At 36.8% G+C, this 17,115-nt stretch overlaps 1 protein-coding gene across 4 annotated transcripts in view; it reads left to right on the forward strand.

Moving 5' to 3' along the window:
• The window catches only part of PCCA (propionyl-CoA carboxylase subunit alpha), a 429,187-nt gene that overhangs the window by 217,198 nt on the left and 194,874 nt on the right, over nucleotides 1-17,115 (forward strand). For all 4 annotated transcript variants that reach the window (XM_017503569.1, XM_017503572.1, XM_017503570.1 and 1 more), the window contains one exon: nucleotides 10,801-10,911. In XM_017503569.1, coding sequence (XP_017359058.1) covers nucleotides 10,801-10,911 — 111 coding nt within the window. The remainder of the gene's footprint in view (nucleotides 1-10,800; nucleotides 10,912-17,115) is intronic.

Genomic DNA, 17,115 nt, shown 5'->3' on the forward strand with positions numbered 1-17,115 from the left:
GTCCTTCTCATCTTTCTGTTTTCTTTCCCAGCCAGGAAAATCTGTGTAAGTCACAAATGCTTTCCTCTTCCTGGAACACAAAGCTGTCATTTCCTATGGAGGCAAACCTTTCTGGCAGATGATACCTCTTTTCTTTTTCAAAAGCACTCTAGTTGTCTGTATGTGAAACATGACCAAGGGATTAATTTCCTGTGTTTTATTTAGCCTGATCTCTTTCAAGGAGCTTTTTGCATTTTTGTCTTTTGGTCTTTCTAAGCATCCTAGCATATTGCCTTCACTTGCTCGTCATTTTCATCTATCCAAAGGCAACACCACATTTTTTCAGTGATTTCTTAGGTATATTGGTATCATTAGAAATTTCATGTACCTTCTACTATATTTCTTATTTTAAAAAACTTATTAAAGCCCTCTAAAACATCAGTTACTGTATATAGGCCAAGTAAATCATTACCCACAGAACAAGTGTGAAATAGCTGTGTATTTCTCACAGGCATGTGCTATAGAAGGGGTGTGTTTGTGTGTATGTGTGCGTGCATGTGTGCATAAAGTGATCTATAAGATGTGTGTGTACATATACATATATATATAAAATGAATGATATTATCTATTCCGATATATAAAACTTATACCATGGAATATTTGTGTAGCTAAAGGAATAGCATTAATTTGAATTTTTGAACTTTTTCTAAATGTTTTAAGGCAGTTTTGATAAACTGAGAATTAGCTTTTATAAAATTTAGATACATAGCGTCTGTTGAGTGAGGAACAGAATTATGCTCAGCATCTTCCATATGGTTGTGAGTATGGTCTAGTATAAAAGAGATGCATAGGAAATGGGAGGGTATACATATTAAGCTGTTAACATTGGCTAGCTTAGAGGTGGAAAGTCATATTGAAAAGTTGTGCCCTGCTTACTCAGACACATGTACTATGGCACAGGGTAACCTGCTGTAACAATGATTTCTAAATACAGTGGGGTAATAAGAGGGACGTTTATTTACCTCTCATGTAACTGTCTGGTCCATGCTGCTAGAGGATGAGTCAGCCTCATGAGGTCATTCAAAAGATACACACACCCATCCTGATGCACCACTCCATTTAAATTGCCAATGCTGAGTTTCTGCCATGTCAAGAAGCCCATAGTAAGAGGAGAAGAAAGGAAGCCCAAGCAAGCTATTTAAAAATAAGTGAGCAAGTCAGGAGTTGTGTACATCACTTTAGCTTACCTTCGTCTAGGAATTCGTTTGTCGTACCTAGCTACAAGCTAGATGGGAAAGTGAAGTCTATGTCTGGGTGTTTTTTGCTTAGCTAAAACTCTGTTACTGTGGAAAAACGAAAAACAGGTTTTAGGAGAAACTAGCAGTCTATCACAATAAACCTCTGTATTTTAAAAATTATTTATATGTAATTGTATGTATGTAACTATTATGATACATAATATACTAAACTTTAGGTAAACTATTCAGTCTCTCTGGATTGCAGTTTTCTTTTTTTTCTCTTTTTCTAAATTTTGTTTTTTCCTTTTAGAGATAGAGTCTCTCTCTGTCACCCAGACTTGGGTATAGTGGTGCAATCATAGCTCACTATAACCTCAAACTCCTGGTCTTAGGTGATCCTCCTGCCTCCGCCTCCCAAGCACCTGGGGCTATAGGCATATGCCACCATTCCCAGCTAATTTTCTGTTTTTATTTTTTGTAGAGACAGGGTCTTGCTGCGTTGCCCAGGGTAGTCTTGAACTCCTGGCCTCAAGTGATCTCTCTCCTTGGCCTCCCAGAGTGCTAGAATTAAAGGTGCGAGCCAGTGCACCCAGCACAATTTTCTCATTTTAAAGGTCCCATTATTCTTTGTAATTTATTTATTCTATAGCTAGTTGCACAGTTTCCCAAGAGCAGGTACCATATTGTGTTCTCTCATTTTCCTTCCCACAATATCTAATTGCCACATGAGTCATAGGTATAGAATAAATGTTGATGGATAGAGATAGGTTTGCTCAGATTAAAGGGGTAGATAGTAAATGTTATAGACTTTGTGGGACACAAGGTTTCTTGACTCTACTGTTAACATGAAAACGGCCATATGCAAATAAACCAGGTTGGATGTGTTCTAATAAAACTGTTTACAAAATAGGTAGGAGGCTAGATTTGGCCTAAAAACCATATTTTGCTAACCGTTGTCTTATAGGAAAGTTATGTCTTCCAAATAGATACAGGTGTAAACTTAGATTTCAGGAGCTCCATTCTTTTTTTTTTTTTTTTTTTTAAACTTTAGATTCTGGGGTACATGTGCAGATCATGCAAGATGGTTGCATAGGTACATTCATGGCAAGGTGGTTTGCTGCCTCTATTCCCCCATCACCTATTCCTTACATTTCTCCCCACATTATCTCTTCCCACCCTCGCTCCCACTGTCCCTTCCCTAGCTCCCCACAACAGACCCCAGTGTGTTTTGCTCCCCTCTCTGTGTCCATGTTTTCTCATTGGACAGTGAGAACATGTGGTGTTTAATTATCTGTTCTTGTGTCAGTTTGCTGAGAATGATGGTTTCCAGGTTCATCCATATCCCTACAAAGGACACAAACTCATCGTTTTTTTTATGTCTGCATAGTAGTCCATGGTGTATATGTGCCACATTTTCTTTCTCCAGTCTATCATCGATGGGCATTTGGGTTGGTTCCAGGTCTTTGCTATTGTAAATAGTGCCATGATGAACATACGTGTGCACGTGTCTTTATAATAGAACGATTTATAGTCCTTTGGGTATATACCCAGTAATTGGATTGCTGGGTCCAATGGAATTTCTATTTCTAGATCCTTGAGGAATTGCCACACTGTCCTCCACAATGGTTTATATTCCCACCAACAGTGTAAAAGTGTTCCTGTTTCTCCACATCCTCTCCAGCATCTGTTGTCTCCAGATTTTTTAATGATCACCATTCTAACTTGTGTGAGATGGTATCTCTATGTGGTTTTGATTTGCATTTCTCTAATGACCAATGATGATGCGCATTTTTTCATATGTTTGTTGGCTTTATATATGTCTTCTTTTGAAAAGTATCTGTTCATATCCTTTGCCCACTTTTGGATGGGTTTGTTGGTTTTTTTCTTTTAAATCTGTTTTAATTCTTAGTAGATTCTGGATATTAACCCTTTGTCAGATGGGTAGATTGTAAAAATTTTTCCCATTCTGTTGGTTCCAGTTCGCTCTAATGATTGTTTCTTTTGCTATACAGAAGCTCTGAAGTTTAATTAGATTCCAATTGTCTATTTTGTTGCCATTGCTTTTGGTGTTTTAGTCATAAAATCCCTACCTATGCCTATGTCCTAGATAGTTTTGCCTAGGTTTTCTTCTATGGTTTTTATGGTGTTAGGTCTTATGTTTAAGTCCTTAATCCATCTGGAGTTAATTTCAGTGTAAGGTGTCAGGAAGTGGTCCAGTTTCTGCTTTCTGCACATTGCTAGCCAATTTTCCCAACACCATTTATTAAACAGGGGATCCTTTCCCCATTGCTTGTTTTTGTCAGGTTTGTTGAAGATTAGATGGTTATAGATGTGTGTCGTTGCTTCCGAGGCCTCTGTTCTGTTCCATTGGTCTCTGTCTCTGTTTTGTTAACAGTACCATGCTGTTTTGATTACTGTTGCCTTGTGGTATAGTTCGAAGTCCAGCAGCGTGATGCCTCCAGCTTTGTTCTTTTTCTTAGGATTGTCTTGGCTATGTGGGTTCTTTTTTGGTTCCATATGAAGTTTAAAGTGTTTTTTTCCAGTTCTGTGAAGAAGGTCATTGGTAGTTTGATGGTGATAGCATTGAATCTATAAATTACTTTGGGCAGTATGGCCATTTTCATGATATTGATTCTTCCTAACCATGAGCATGGAATGTTTTCCATCTGTTTGTGTCTTCTCTTATTTCATTGAGCAGTGGTTTGTAGTTCTCCTTGAAGAGGTCCTTTACCTCCTTTGTTAGTTGTATTCCTAGGTATTTTATTCTCCTTGTACCAATTGTGAATGGGAGTTCCCTCTTGCTTTGGCTCTCTGTTTGTCTCTTATTGGCGTATAGGAATGTTTGTGATTTCTGCGCATTGATTTTGTATTCTGAGACTTTGCTGAAGTTGCTTATCAACTTAAGGAGATTTTGGGCTGAGACGATGGAGTCTTCTAAATGTACAATCATGTCATCTGCAAATAGAGACAATTTGACTTCCTCCTTTCCTAATTGAATACCCTTTAATTCTTTTTCTTGCCTGATTGCTTTGGCTAAAACTTTCAATACTATATTGAATAGGAGTGGTGAGAGAGGGCTTCCTTGTCTAGTGCCAGATCTCAAAGGGAATGCTTCTAGTTTTTGCCTGAAGAGCTTCATTCTTAACGGAAAACAAAACTGGAAGTTAGATCAGTGGTAAAGCTTAGGATGCAGGAACGCTTCTGTCTGATGTTTTATTAATTATATTTTGTCTCATGTTCTGTGTTTATTCCCATATAACAGGATAGTAATGTCCTTTTTTGAGAACCTGGCATTGCATTAAGCATTATTTCATTTATACCTAATAAAAATCATGCCTAATAGGTTCTATTATGGTTATCAATTTACAGATGAATAAACTAAAGCTTTGAGAGGTTAACTAGCTTACCTGAGGTAAGAGGTAGACCTGGTATTTGAACTTGATTCACTGATTCTTTGCTTACTTTATGGTTATTGTTGCAAAAGGAGGAATTCTGTGAGACTTGAATAGCAGGATTAGAATCAAACTTTGTAGGCTCCTTATACAGCATAATGGTACCAATTAGAACCGTACAAAAGTGGACTATAGAAATAGGAAGGAATGAACACACCTCTGTTTACTTTGACTTCAGCTGTCATGCTGCAGTCACCTGCTCTTCTTGTGGACACCTGATGTAATTCCTGCCTTCCCTGGATGTGGCATGCTTCCTCCGATTTCCTTTCATTCCTATGTAACATCTTTGTAATCTAGATGACCAAGATTAGATACTTCATTCTTCGTAAAGCCTTCCTGCATCCTAGAACTCTTGCAACACTGTCCATTGTGGCAGTTACCTATTTTGATTTTACAGTTGGCCCTTGAATAATACTGGTTTGAACTGTGCAGGTCCATTTATCTGGGATTTTTTTCAATAAATATATTCTAAAATTAATTGAAGATTTGTGACAACTTGAAAAAGCTTTCAGACAAACCATATAGCCTAGAAATACCAAAGAAAGAAAAATATATTTCATGAATACATAAAATATACGGAGATACTAATCTGTTTCATTATTTGCTATTATAAAATATACACAAATCTATTGTAAAAATTTAATATTTATCAAAATTTACACAAACAGAGACCATATATGGTGCATTCAAAGTAGAGAGAAATGTACACAAACAGTAAAGATGGAGCATTAAATTATAACCACAGGAAGATTCACTGTAGTACATACTGTACTACTGTATAGTTTCATAGTCACCTACTGTTGCTATTGGAATGAGCTCAAATGTTGCGAGCATGGGCATAAAACACCATGCAATGCTAATCACTGCCGTGTGATCAGTTCTCTCTCCTGTAAATTGCATATGGCAGTAAAAAGTCATCGCTTATGGTTCTGGCATATTTGTCATCGTGTTTAGTGCAAACCATAAACCTTGAATAACACCACAGAATCCATACAAAGTGCCACTAGTAATGCTGGAGGTCCTTTCAAGAAGCAGAGAAAAGTCATGACATTATGAGAAAAAGTTGAATCACTTGGTAAGTATGATAGATTGAGATCTGCAGATGTAATTTCCTGTCATTTTAAGATAAATGAATCCATTGTAAGGACAATTGTAAAAGAAAATAAAACGAAATCCATAAAGTTGCTGCTGCTACACCAGCAGGCGTGAAAACCTTGCACTTTTTGTGAAATGCCCTTCATCTCATATAGAAGATGCGGCTTTTATGTGGGTGCAGGATTGCTGTAAGAAAGGCATTCTCATAGACTTGAATATGCCTGTCTATGGGAAAAATGAAATCATTATATGACAACTTAAAGCAAAAGGAAAGTGGAAGGATATAAAGCTGGAGAATGTATTGCCAACCAAGGATGGTTTGATAATTTTAGAAAGAGATTTGGCTTTAAAATGTGAAGATAAAATGTGAAGGGAAGGTACTTCTGCCAACCAAGAGGCAGCAGATGAGTTCCCAGACACCATTAAGAAAATCATTGAGGAGAAAGGATATGTGCTGAACAGGTTTTTAATGCACACACAAGTGCCTTATTCTGAAAAAAATTTTAAAAAGCCATAAGGAACATTTCTTAGTGAGGAAGAGAAGCAAACATCAGGAGTTAAGACAGGGAGAAGTAGGCTAACCCTGTCTGTTGTTTTGTGGGAATGCAGTCAGGTTTATGATCTGCACTTATCTGTGAAGCTGCTAACCTCCAAACCTTGAAGGAAAACATCAAGCACTGTTTGCCAGTCTTCTGGTTGTACAACAAGAAGGCCTGGAGAGCGAGAGCCCTTTTTCTGGACTGATTCCATTGATACTTTGTCCCTAAAGTCAGGAAATACCTTGCCAGTATGTCTTCTAAAGTTCTTTTGATATGGACAATGCCCCAGCCACCCAGAACACATGTGTTTAACATTGAAGGTGTCGAAGTGGCCTGCTTCTCCCCAAACCCAACATGTGTAATTCAGCCTCTAGCTCAGGGTATTAGAAAGACTTTTCAGGCTCATTATACACAGTGCTATATGGAAAGAATCATTGACACTTGGAAAAGAAAAAGTTTGGAAAGATTACACCACTGAAGATGCATTTTTGTCATATAAAAAGCTGTGAAGGCCATCAAACCCCAAATTTTTGGTGGAGAAAACTTTGTCTAGATGTTGTGCATGACTTCACAGGATTTATGATAGAGGCAACCAAGAAAATCATGAAAGAGACTGTGGATATGGCATAAAAGATGGAGGGAAAGGGGTGAAGGATTTTAAGGTATGGATTTTAGAGAACTCAAGAGCGAATAGACACCACACCTGAGGAATTAACAGAAGGTGATGCAGATGAGTGCTTCCGAAGTGGTGCCAGAGGTTGAGGAAGTGGTACCGGAGGTTGATAGAAGAAGCAGTGCCGGAAAACAGGATCACATCAGACAATGTGGCAGAAGGATTCTGATCATTCAAGACTGCTCTTGACTTCGTTTACGACATGGACCCTTCTGTGATACAGACAGTAAAAGTAACATAAACTGTGGAAAAAAGATTGAAACGTTTTTAGAGAAATGAAAAAGCAAAAAAGGCAGACAAAAATTACGAAGTATTTTCATAAAGTTATAAGGAGTGTGCTGTCTCTCCTGCCTCCCCTTCCACTTCCTCCACCTCTCCTGCCTCTGCAACCCCTGAGACGGCAAGACCAGCCCCTCCTCTTCCTCCTTCTCAGCCTACTCAACCTGAAGAGGAGGAGGAAGACCTTTACGATGATCCACTTCCACTTAATGAATAGTAAATACATTTTCTCTTATGATTTGCGTAATAACATTAGCTTTATTGAAAGAATATAGTACTTAATACATATAACATACAAAACATGTGTAACTGACTATGTTTTCAGCAAGGGTTTCAGTCAACTGTATGTTATTAGTATTTACTTCTTTGGGACATCAAAAGTTCTATGTGGATTTTGTCTTTGTAGGAGGTTGGCACCCCAACCCTCATGTTATTCAGTCATCACCTGTACTTTGAAATTCTCATTGTGTACTTGGCTCAGTTTTTTTCTACTAGATTACATGCATCTTTAAAAAAATGACTTATTGAGGTATACTTGACATAAAATAAACTTCTGATATCTAAAGTATTCCATTTTATGAGTTTTGACATACGTATACACCTGTGAATCTGTTACCACAGCCAGGGTATTGAATGCTTCTTTCACCTCCAGAGTTTCATTACGGTCTTTGCCATTTTCCCTCCCTCTACCCCTTTCCCAATGTAACCACATGATCTTCTTTCTGTCACTGCAGACTGGTTTGCATTTCCTAAAATTTCATATTAATGGACATATCCATTATTATGCATTATTTTTGGTCATGCTTCTTTAACTCAGCATAATCATTTTTAGGTCCATCCTTGTTATTTCGTGTTATTGACTCTGTGTGTGTATGTGACATAAAATTCCATTGTATGGACAAGCCTGATTTTGTTAATGCATTTCCCTGTTGGTGGAGATTTAAATTGTTTCCAGGTTTTGATTATAGTAAATAAAACTGTTATTAACCTTTGTGTATAAGTATTTGTATAGACATATGTTTTTATTTAACTTGACTTAATACGTAGGAGTGAGTTGTCTGAATCAGTGAGTATATGTTTAACTTTTCCAGAAACTGCCAAACTGTTCCATAGTGTGTGTATCATTTTATATTGCCACCAAAGCAATATAAAATTCTTCTTGTTCCATGTCCTGACTTTTCACTTCGGCCATGTAAATTGGTTCACTGGGGACATCTTGTTGTATTTCTTTAACAATAATGACATTGAACCATTTTTCCTATGCTTAGTGGACATTTTGACTGTGTTTTTTTTTTTTTTTTTAACTTTTTTTTTTTTTTTTTTTTTTATTTTGTTGTAAGTGTTCTTTACATATTTCTAGATTCAACTTCCTTGTCCGATATATGTAATGTGGGCCAGACATGGTGGCTTATGCCTGTAGTCCTAGTACTTTGGGAGGCCAAGGTGAGTGGATCACTTGAGCCAGGAGTTTGAGACAAGTCTGGGGACCAGCAAAAATGTGTCTCTACAAAAAATATGAAAATTAGCTGGGCATAGTGGTATGTGCCTGTGGTCCAGCTACTTGGGAGGCTGAGGCAGGAGGATCGCTGAGCCTGGAATGATGAGGCTTCAGTGAATCAACGTTGCATCACTGCACTCTGACCTGGGCAGTAGAGTGAGACCCTGTTTCAAATAATAATAATAGCAATATTTAACATGAATATTTTGTCTCAGTTTGTACTTTGCCATTTAATTTTTTAATTGCATCTTTTGAGGAGCAGACAAATTTTGATGAAGTACAGTTTGTCAATATTTTTGTAGTTCATGGTTTTTTTGTACTAGGAATAAGAATCTGCTGCCCACGTCAAGGTAACAGATTTTTCCTCTTTATTTTCTTCTATAGTTATTAAAATAGTTTTAGGTTTGTGATCCATTTGGAGTTAACTTTTTGTTTATATTGTTAGGTTTGAGGTTAATTTTTTTTTTTTTTTTTTGCCCAAATGGTTAGCTAGTTGTTCTAGTGCAATTTATTGAAAGGACATTTATTAGGTTGGTGCAAACATAATTCCGGTTTTTGCATTGCTGAAACTTGCCATTTGATATTGGTATACATTATTAAATAAATGTGGTTATGTTATACATCATTTCAGTGCACCATTTATTGCTTTGTTTTTTTGCTAATGACATTACTTGCAGTTTATTTTATATTTATTTTAGAGTATGGAAATGATGTTAGACAAAACGCAAATTTGAGCAGTTTTCTTACTTGAGTTCAAAATGGGTTGTAAAGCAGCAGAGACAACTTGCAGCATCAACAATGCATTTGGCCCAAGAACTGCTAAGGAATGTACAGTGCAGTGATGGTTCAAGAAGTTTTGCAGAGGAGATGAGAACCTTGAAGATGAGGAGCTTAGTGGCTGGCCATCAGAAGTTGACAATGACCAATTGCAAGCAATCATTGAAGCTGATCTTTTCATAACTACATGAGAAGTTGCCAAAGAACTCAACGTCGACCATTCTATGGTTGTTTGGCATTTGAAGCAAATTGGAAGGCTCCATAACTGGGTGCCTTATGAGCTGACTGTAAATTAAAAAAAAAAAAATCATCATTTTGAAGTGTTGTCTTCTCTTATTCTACACAACAACAATGACCCATTCCTTGGATTGTGACGTGCGATAAAAAGTGGATTTTATTCAACAATCAGCAATGATCACCTCAATGACTGGACCAAGAAGAAGTGCCAAAGCACTTCCCAAAGCCAAACTTGCACCAAAAAAAGGTCACAGTCGCTGTTTGGTGGTCTGCTGCTGGCCTGATCCACTACAGCTTTCTGAATCTTGGCGAAACCATTACATATGAGAAGTATGTTCAGCAAATCAACGAGATACACCAAAAACCATAATGCCTGCAGTTGGCATTGGTCAAGAGAAAGGGCCCAATTCTTTGCCACAACAACACCTAACCACATGTCACACAACCAACACTTAAAAGTTGAATAAATTGGGCTTTGAAGTTTTGCCTCATCTGCCATATTCACTTGCCCTCTTGCCAACTGACCACCACTCCAAGCATCTCAACAACTTTTTGCAGGGAAAACACTTCCACAACCGGCAGGGTGTGAAAAATGCTCTCTAAGAGTTCGTGGAATCCCGAAGCATGGATTTTTACACTGCAGGAATAAACAAACTTATTTCTCATTGACAAAAATGAGTTTATGTAATGGTTCCTTTTTTGATTAATAAGGATGTGTTTGAGCCTCGTTTTAATGATTAAAATTCACGGCCCAAAGCCACAATTACTTTTGCATGGCCCAAAGCCACAATTACTTTTGCAGCCCATTGATTTGACTTGACTTGGCAATACGAGGCTTCTTAAGTTTATATTTAGTGTTTTGTTGATACCACAATTTCAGATTTTTTTTGTTTTTAATAGAAGTCAAGGAAATAAGTAATCTTGAATGGTTTCTGCTAGATCATAGAACAATGATGATAAATTTCTCCAGATTATCAGAATTCAGTTTTTCACTGATTCATTGTTCTTCAATTTGATATCATTTTACTTTTAGGTGTTGCACATAATATTGCATTACTTCGAGAGGTGATAATCAACTCACGCTTTGTAAAAGGAGACATCAGCACTAAATTTCTCTCTGACGTGTATCCTGATGGCTTTAAAGGTATGTATGTTTTAAAATATTTTAGTGTGTTAAAGTTATTTTTATACTTTATTGTAATACATGATTTTATTCTATTTTGAAATTAAGGCTTTTTGGCTTATTATTATAAATTATATTTAATTATAAAATGCTTATTATACTTAATTGGCATTTTTAGAGCACCCAAGACTGTTTACATTCACAATTTTGAGATTTATAGGTAACTCATGAGTGTGATAATCTGCAGTTTTGTGGAGTGCAGGATTCAACTCTGTGGAATGTTCTATGAGTCCAGTGTTTTGGAGCAAAACATGCAGCTAGATCATTGGCCTACCTGATTTTCTGGTTTCTGAAAATCAAATCATATTTGTGTTTTCTACTGAGGTGAGTGTATAAGGAGCTCTTCTAAAGTGATTTTTTAAAGATATATTTATGAAAATAGTACAGAAAATTTCAGAAAACCAAGTTCTAGTTCTATTATTGAAAATCTAAGAAGATGATCTTTATTCTGAAAAATGAAGTTTTGAATGAAGTAATGAGTGCAATGTGAAATTTAACCTGCAAAGTTGTCAGTGAGTGTTTCCGGGTAGTAGAAAAATTGCTCATCAAGTGAGAGATAGAGAAAACCCTTTAGTGAGCATTTAAAACATAGGTAACATAAGATATTGAGCGATAAACAAGATTTAGATGAGACTTAATAGAAATGTTATTCAAGTGAATGCCTCTATATACATTTTTAATGAACTAGTGATGTATAAAGGTTAAGTGTTCTTTATCTCCATTTAAGTGTTTTAATATAAAATGACACATTCATATTAGGAGTTATATATAGATTCAGGTTAGCTTGATGTCACTGAGTTGCTGAGTGCATTTATAAAGCCTTTTTCAACTCAGAATTTACAATACAGAGTTTTCATAAGACCAAACAGAGATAACTGATTTGAATATTCTTTTAAAACTTTAGTGTTACAGAGTTTTATTATTAGTGTTAAGGCAAATGAAGAATGTCTGTAATTTGGGATCTTAAAACAAAAACTAATGATTTACTAGGTTGTTTTTTCTAAACTTTTGAGTTTTTAAAAAAATAAAAAATAAAATACAACCAAGATAGTAGTTGTATACATTTGTGATTATTCTTAATATTTGTTGGTTTACTGAGGCTAAGTACCCCTTAGGTAATTGCTTTTCATTTTATCCCTAGCACAAAACATAATAGATACTAAGTCTTTGTTGAATTTATGAAAAAAAACAAAACAAAACAAAAAACCAAACTTACCCATAGTATTGATGAGAAAGGATTTTTTTTTTTTTTTTCTTTTTGAGACAGAGTTTCACTCTTTTGCCCAGGCTGGATGGAGTGCAGTGGTGCAATCTTGGCTCACTGCAACCTCCACCTTCCATTTTCAAGCGGTTCTTCTGCCTCAGCCTCAAGAGTAGCTGGGATTACAGGTGCCCGCCACCATGCCCGGCTAATTTGTGTATTCTTAGTAGAGATGGGGTTTCACTGTGTTGGCCAGGCTGGTCTTGAACTTTTGACCTCGTGATTTGCCCACATTGGTCCCCCAAAGTGCTGGGTTTAGAGGCATGAGCCACTGCACCAAACCACTACTTTGGATATTTTTAATCGTTTACACATGTATCCAGATAACCAGTTCATTCTATTTGATTCTAACATTTAGTTTCTTGTCCTTCCTAAAATTTTAATTAAGTTGTAGTACATTTTGAATTGGACTTAGGACTACCATGTTTTTATGTCTGCCTGGCTAATTCTGTGATGGTGATATGACAGGAAACGGTGGGCAGAAGGAGAAAACAGGGAAAAACTACAGAGTACCTTTAGAACAAACATATGCATGTGTGCGTATTTATATATATACACACACATGTACACATTTATAAGAGAGTCTCTATATATGTAAGTACGATAAAATATCCCAGAGGAGAAGAAAATGGGGCATTTAAATTTTCTAATCAGGGTTGATTACTATGTGCTGTACATTTAACAACAGAGAATGTCCCAAATTCTCTAGACAAGGGATCCCCTTCAAACTCAGAAATATACTTAAACTTAAATATTGCCGTTTTCTGTGATGCATATAACATATTACATTTCTTTTTTGTTAAGGAATTATTAGCTTGGACACCATAATTTTGTTTTTTATGCTTAGACCAGATAGGAACACAATTTTAAAAATTGTCATACATTGTTTTTAGCAATTATTTAGTTGCAGCCTTCATTTTACGTATGAGGAAACTAGCGCTCAGAGATATTCAGTACAGCTAAATGACCAGTAAAATAATAATACCAGGAATTGAACCAAGGGTTTTCAATTCCTGTTTGAGAAGTCTTTGAGTTATGGTAGGATTCAAATTCACAAATCACAAATATTTCCAATCAGGGTATGCTGTATGTTGTTATATTGCCTCTATACTTAAGAACTACTCTTCTATATTTGCCATTCTTAATGTCTATGTCTTATTTTATTTTCTCATGTTATTTTCATGTCAGTTCGTTCTTCCTTGAATGGTCACTGTCTCTCATTCTTCTTCTTCAGATTGCTGTATTTCTCATTCTCCATTTTTCCCCCAGATCAGCTCTTAGATATATTAAACTGTATTGTCTTTGACTGTTTGATATATGTGCCCAGGAGACTGCAGGAAGTGGTAACTACAGTTAATCCAGGATCCTCTCCATATGTTTGGGGCCAGGTCATTTCGTCCCTTTGGGGTTCCCCATCTGCTTCCCATCTGTCCAGCTATCCTAGGCACTATTCACAGGCAAACACCTATTTTTATGACTGCATTGAAATTTTCTATTGTATATGTTTATTATCCCAAATTTATTTGGATGTGGACTAAGACAGTTTTAGTAGAGATTCTTAAACTTTGAAATGATTGCTTCTAAAATTAAAAAATAGGATATATGAGAAATTATTCTTGTCAGCTCTTTAGATGTGGATGTTGAAAAGCATTTTCCCTTGATTCTGAAAAATAAATGGAAAAAGAGGAAGAAGACATTTTAAGAACTATAATTTCATTTGGCCTCTATTAAACATTATGGGCTTATTTCTCTGATACCTTCCTATAATTCAACCTCAAGCCCCATCAAAATAAATTATCAGAATTATCTCTTTCTTTTAAGAAGTAACAGATCTCCTGGTAAAAATATGATTCAACACAAAAAATATATAATTAAGTATACTTCTCTTTTTTTCCACTGAATTTAGTCAAGTATTTCTATGCTTTTAAAAGTACCACTGTGATATTTGGACTGAATTCAATCATTAAATTCCTCAACAAGTAATTGGTATAGGCTCTGGAAGAAAATCAAAGATGGGTAGTATATTTTACCCACCCTTAATGAACTGACATCATGAGAGAAATAATCATGTAAAGCGCCAACTACATTACAGGACAGGGTAAAATAAGTGCCTGGTAAAGATGTGAGCAAAGTATCTTCAGAGCAGAGCAAAAACAAAAACAAAAAACCCAGTTCCATTTGAGGGAATCTGGAATGGCTTTAAGGATGAGGTAACATTTAGACTATTGGAATATCTCTCCAGGAACTCTCTCCATGGGAGCTGGGCTGCCATCCTGGCTTGCGAGAGCCACGTGTGCACATCTTCATAAGCCATCCTCTTTGAAGTTGGTAGTTTGAAATTAGCCATGAAGAAAATTTACTGTAAGGAAACTGGTTGCACCCTGGGGCTTTTTTCCTTCCCCCACACTCCAGTTGTTTGTTAAGCATTTACCAGTAAACCACTGCCTAACTTTTTGGCCTGCATATTGAGCAGAGTCCCTGGTATAAAAATGAAAAGGATTATTCATCTAGGGAGGAAGACCTAGAAGACTCACTGAGGATAGGTGGTGCTCAGTTTTATAGCTACTGGTATAGGAGGCAGATGACTATGCTTACTGAAAAATAGGAAGAACACTTAAAAATATTGAATTAGGCTGGGTGCAGTGATTCATGCCTGTAATCCCAGCACTTTGGGAGGCCAAGGCAGGTGGATCATTTGAGGTCAGGAGTTCGAGACCAGCCTGGCCAACATGGTGAAATCCCGTCTCTACTAAAAATACAAAAATTAGCCAGGTATGGTGGTACATGCCTGTAATCCCAGCTACTCGGGAGATTGAGGCAAGAGAATTGCTTGAACCCAGGAGGCAGAGGTTGCAGTGAGCCAAGATCACACCACTGCACTCCAGCCTGGGCAACAGAGTGAGACTCTGCTTCAAAAAAAAGAAAAAATATATATATATTTATACATACACATTACATATATGTGTGTATATATATACATTTTGTGTGTATATATATATATATAGAGAGAGAGAGAGAGAGAGAGAGAATTAGAGGAGAAAGACTTAATGAACTAAAAAACTGTGATTTTTCAAAATAAAACAATTCAGCAGTCAAAGTAGAAGGTAGGATGGTCACTACTAAGATCCAAATTAGGGACTCAAAGGAATAAATAGAAGTATCTCAAAATATGTAGCAAAAAGGTAAAGAGAATGAAATCATGTAGAAAATGATAAGAGATATGGAGGGAAGATCCAGAAGATTTTACATATAAATGCATACCAGGAGTTTCATGAAAAGAAAAATGGAAATAAGGAAGGATAATTTTTAAAGAAACAATAGAGGAGATTTTTTTCCCTCACTGTTCTTAAGAAAGCCTTAAGGTATTACTGGAAAGACTGACATTCAGACAGGGTTAATTTAAAAAATAACTCCACTAGGCATATAAAAAACAAACACTTTTTTAAAGCTTCTAGAAGAAAAGAAAGAAGATGCAAGGAATGTACAGTCAGGTCATGTAGATACTCTGTAAACTGGAAGTTAGAATCTTAGAAGAGTATCTGCTACATAGGAAAGAATTTGACTCAAGAGTAGTATACCCAGCTAAGATATCTTCATCAATATAAACAAAGCTGTTTTCATTTAAATAAGGATTCAGAACTATTTTACCATATATACTCCTTTTGAGGAAATTGCTAAGGAAAGTATTAACCAGTTTTGAGATAAGACGATAGCTTAAAAATATACAAAATTTTCCCTACCCCCAAATCCACTAACTTCGAGTTGTTTAAAGACAAAAGCCCACCAGGAATAAGAAAGGAAATAGCATTTGGTAAAATGAAAACCTGAAAGATGATTCTTAACTGACTTAGTAACCTAAGAAAGTTGAATCCTAAGCTGAAAATGGGAGAAACTGAGAAGTAGCTCATGACCACTGTGAAACCCTTCAGAAGTCTCAATAATTATGAGCTCCAGGTACCCTTGGAAATTCCTAAAGGTATCACTGTTGGCCTAAAATCTCTGTAAAATTTTCTCCATATCACTTCCCTCACTCTTCAGAGTAAGTCAACTCTGTTTCCCTCATCCTGGTAAAAACTTCAGATTCTTCTCTGCAGAGGATAAAAACCAGGGGACACCAGGTACAGTTGGACAAAGGATTGAGGCAACATGGACATACTAAATGTGGTAACACCCCCTGTCCCAGCCTTCGTTCCTCAGTTGGTTCCCAGGGTACTGGCAGGCAAACAGGTATTTACAGACATGAAAGTAGAAGATCCTTGAAAAATCTAACCCCCTAGTGAGATTACCTAAAGATTCCCCAACAAAATATTGTAGCCACATTACCCTAAAGATGAAGCTGCTAATGGTCAATAAAGTCATGGCCCACAAAGAGAGAACTGGCCTGGCTCAGAATCAGGACATCTGTCCGCATTATTTAATACAACACTACAGCTGGGCATGGTGGCTCACGTCTGTAATCCCAGCACTTTGGGGGGCTGAGGTGGGCCGATCACCTGAGGTCAGGAGTTCGAGACCAGCCTGACCAACATGGGGAAACCCTATCTCTACTAAAAATACAAAATTATCTGGGCGTGGTGGCCCATGCTTGTAATCCCAGCTACTCTGGAGGCTGAGGCAGGAGAATCACTTGAACGAGGGAGGCAGAGGTTGCCGTGAGCCAAGATCACGTCATTGCACTCCAGCCTGAGCAACAAGAGTGAAACTCCATTTCAAAACAAACAAAACAAGAAGCACTATAACGGGAACCAACACATAGCTGTTAAAAATAAATGGTAGACCTAAAACCACTACACAGATCAGGCTTCTTGAAAACTATGTCATACCAGTGAGGGTGGCTAGCAGCGTGAGGGTTATAGTGGCATGTCACAAAACTTGTAGGTGCTACTACATGATTTTGAACTCCA

Source organism: Cebus imitator, unplaced genomic scaffold (genome assembly GCF_001604975.1).
Source record: "Cebus imitator isolate Cc_AM_T3 unplaced genomic scaffold, Cebus_imitator-1.0 Scaffold312, whole genome shotgun sequence".
Lineage (NCBI taxonomy): Eukaryota > Metazoa > Chordata > Mammalia > Primates > Cebidae > Cebus > Cebus imitator.